The 3,759-nt window shown below is 44.7% G+C and overlaps 1 protein-coding gene across 1 annotated transcript in view; it reads right to left on the bottom strand.

Annotated features, from left to right (window-relative positions):
• Positions 1-15: 15 nt before the first annotated feature.
• The window catches only part of LOC108627946 (potassium channel subfamily T member 2-like), a gene marked incomplete at its 5' end in the record, with an annotated part of 5,457 nt that continues 1,713 nt past the window's right edge, over positions 16-3,759 (bottom strand). The window contains 2 exons of the mRNA XM_018029563.2: positions 16-1,493; positions 3,324-3,437. Coding sequence (XP_017885052.2) covers positions 609-1,493; positions 3,324-3,437 — 999 coding nt within the window. The remainder of the gene's footprint in view (positions 1,494-3,323; positions 3,438-3,759) is intronic.

Below are 3,759 nucleotides of genomic sequence, written 5' to 3'. Positions count from 1 at the left end.
ACCACGCCTCGGACAACTTTTTCGCTAAAAAAAATGTTGTTTAAAATTACGTCAGGAACCTCCCATTTCAATATCTTACATTAGTTTTTGGACACTTTGTAAAATAGTAACAGAAGGAATCATCAAACTCTTGCAGAGGAAGAACGACTCGTTCAAATAATAATAATAATAATAATTTGTCCGAGAAATAACCGTCCAGCTTCACTCTAGAGCTCGAAACGAAGGAATTCAGCGTTCTATCGTATCACAGTCACGACTCTACGATACCGCGTTAGGTCCCCGACGGTTCGATCGAACCACGCCGCTAAGCTAAACTGAAACTACCGAAAGTGGAACATAGTAAAAAATTCGTTTTGAACCTGTCCACTGCAGCAAGTACAGTCCCCTTTCTCATACACTCTCACTGAAAGAAACGACTCGCTCTCCGGCCCTCCTCCGCGACATCTCCCCTTCGCGAGACTCCGTAAATACTAATCCCACCAAAATCGTCGATGATTGAAGTGACCCCGGCAGCACCGCGCCGTGTGATCTTGACGTGTCATGTGGGAACGCTACAGCCATTTGTTTCGAACCACGCCGGAGAGCCTGCGTCCCCACATAAGGTTATATCATACGATCGTCCCCTGTATATGTTGCGGGTCCTGCGTGCCAGATTGGATCTGCGGCGACTGCGGGCCCATCGGACCCGGCAGACTCGGCGGGTCGTACAGTCCACCGAGAGATCCGCCTAGAACCGGGTCCATGTTCGACCTCAGAGCAGCGGTCAACTCCGGCATCGAAGGGAGACCGACGTCCAGGATCCCTGTGTTACTGGCACCACCCGTCAGCGAACCCTCCTCAGGCGGAGTCACTTCTAACCCGATAGATCCGTTCAACGCGATTTTAATCGGGTTGTGATTCGACGGGTACGACAGGGCGGCCAAACCGATGTCCTCCAGGCTGCTCTTTCTCCTACTGATACCCGTCAAACCTTGCCGCAACGAGTTACTGCGCCTGAGGAGTATGTCGTCGACGACTCTCAGAGAATTCGATCGTCCTCGAAGCGCACCGGCCACAGTCGGGCTGTCCGGCAGGGACAGAGAGTTCGACTTCGTGTTGCTCAATGGTGGCGCTCGGGGCAGGCCGATGCCCGAACCGCGGCGGCTTCCTGGCCCGGCGCCCGGTAACCCGGCTGAAGCCACCTGGGACACCAGCTGAGCGGAACAGAAGCTGATGTTGCTCTTCCGCCGTGAGTTGTGCCGCTCGAACGTCTTCTGCGCTGAAAATGGGCTTGGTCGGACTAAGTAAATGATATCGCCCTCTTCGAGCTTCAGGTCACAACTTGGGTTGATTATGACGTAGGAGAGGCTGTTACGCTTCTCCGAGACGTCGTCGTAATCGGCCACCGGCAGGTTCAAGGACTCCATCCGTGAACGGACCAGGTTTGCGATCTCCGCCCTCTCGATTTGCTGAGCGTGGTTGTCCCGCGCCTCGTCCCCGAGGCTCACCGAGTACTGTTTCAAAAAATTTAACTCGTTTTAATATATGCAGTTTTTAACAGACTGTTGTACGAGTAACACGCTGTGCTCTTCTAGACAAACTGTCACTGAGTTATTCTGTTTATTAAGGGGTTAGTAACATGATTTTCTTAAGAGTTCTTTATGTTTTGTTTCTTTTTAAATCCGTCTTGTTGATAACCAGGCAAAAACAGTGGTATATTTATAGTATTATAATGAAGCCTAAGAGCTACCCCATGATATTCATGTGGGCAGAGCTCTCAGGCTTTTGGTCTACCCCTTAAGGATGTATAGGCTATATACTTAAAAAATGCTAGCATGTTGAATATGTTTTTTTTTGCAGGAAATAGCAGTACCAACAACTTTTATTTGAAGCATCTTTCGAAATTCCGCGAAAAAAAAATTTTCCGGGATTTTTCCACAGAGTACCCACTTCAGATTTTGCGAAATTGCCTTTTTTTGCCAATAACTCACAAACTGTTGGACCTATAGGGAAATTGCATAGGACCTTATTTGTAGCTGATAATGAGAGCTACAACTTTTGTCTAAAACATTTTTTTAAATCGTCTGTAGTTAACGAGTAATTTGCGATAAACTGTTTTCTCGGTTTTTCTCAATAACTCGCTAAATATTGATGCTAGGGAAAAATGTTTCATATAAAACTTGTAGCTCTAATCGTCAGCTATAAAAAAAGTCGTATGCGATTTCTCCGTGAGTCCAACGGTTTAGGAGTATTTGAGGAAAAACGAAATCTTTTGTCATAAGTTTGCTGTTTGGACGATGGGACAGTCGGATTTCGTCAATGCCAATAAAATGTCAATTAAGTGCACTTAACTCGTTAAATACTGGCGTTAGAAGAAAAATGCATAGAACCTTTCTTGTAGAGGACGTCAGTGCCTACAATTGCTGTATAAAAAACTTTTCGCCAGCGTCAATAATTAATTGGATATTTTCTTCTATATTTTTTAGCACGTAGCTAAGTGTTAAATTATTCGTTAATTATCAGCTTTAGAACTAATAAAGGTCAGTACTTTTTTACTCAAAATTTAAAGCTCTTCGATATTTTGATACAAAAAATATAGAATTCCATATAAAAAAAACAAAGTTGACCTTCAAATCTCCCAAACGCCACTACTTACAAAACGAAAATGCTAAAAATTTGTGATAGGAAAGTACTTATATAAACATTACAACAAATTCTATCAATTTTTATTGTTTAGAAGTCGATTGAACATTAACAAGTTAACTTTTTTCATCCTACGTGTGATTTATTTTTAATTATAAGGAATGCGTTTTTCTTAGGTACATTAACTTTTGGGATTGACTGTATAGCCAATACATCCTTAAATCCGGATCTTTTAACAGAACCTTGTGAAACGTGAACTGTGTGTACGTGAAGGGTTAAAACGAGCGTGACAAGTTGACGTTTGTCGTTTTGCCGAACATCAACAAAATCAGTCGTCGAGAAATTCGTCAAAGTGCGAAATCAACGGTACGTCAAGGCGGTGAACATGAGAGCAAAGAGTCGGGAGGGTTCAAACCGAAACTGCTTGGCGTACGCTGATCATGCGGTTGCAATTGCTATGCATCGAGACACCGACAGAAAGAAAATTGAACGAAAGTAAAGAGTGACGCGTGAAAGAGAGAGAGAAAGAGAGGAAGAAAGACATTAAGAAATAGATAAGTGGAGAGACCACGCGCACAGTCCATAGTAACAGAGAGAAAGAGAGAAAGAGCATGGCGAAACGGTAGACGAGACACGTTACAGAAAAGCCGATGTCGAGAGATAAACGGCGGACCAGCAGGCATCGTCGACTCTGTACTCACGGCTGATGCACCCTTGTCGCGCGTCGCGCAATTCGCAAGGCACGAGGCTGCCGCCGAATGACGCACCTTGTACGTCACGCCGACGCCGGCGTCGCTCTCTGCGTCTGAGTCGCCCTGTCAAAACGACAAGCAATTCTACCCTTACTGAGGATGGGCCCACTGTCGGTCGCGATTTCTTGCTCACGCCGCTGCTCCTCGTCTTACTTTCTCATTCTAACATTTTATTCGTCTAATCTTCCTATCACTCACTTCGATGCTCACGTACTTCGCAAACTTCCTCCGTGGACAAAATCGAATCAAACTCTTTGTGTCAAAAAGGATTGCTCTATCACTGTTCGATTCCAAAATGAAGTATACTCGTAGTCCCGAGAGTCTAGGATCATTTCGCGCAGATTGAAAGAAGGTCTGTAGCCTACTACTGTTCATTAAATAAATG

This window comes from Ceratina calcarata, unplaced genomic scaffold (assembly GCF_001652005.2).
Source record: "Ceratina calcarata isolate Rehan_Ccalc_2016 unplaced genomic scaffold, ASM165200v1 scaffold480.2, whole genome shotgun sequence".
NCBI classification, from domain to species: Eukaryota; Metazoa; Arthropoda; class Insecta; order Hymenoptera; family Apidae; genus Ceratina; species Ceratina calcarata.
The sequence above is the reverse complement of the archived record's forward strand: the minus strand, read 5'-3'. Positions and strand labels throughout refer to the sequence as shown.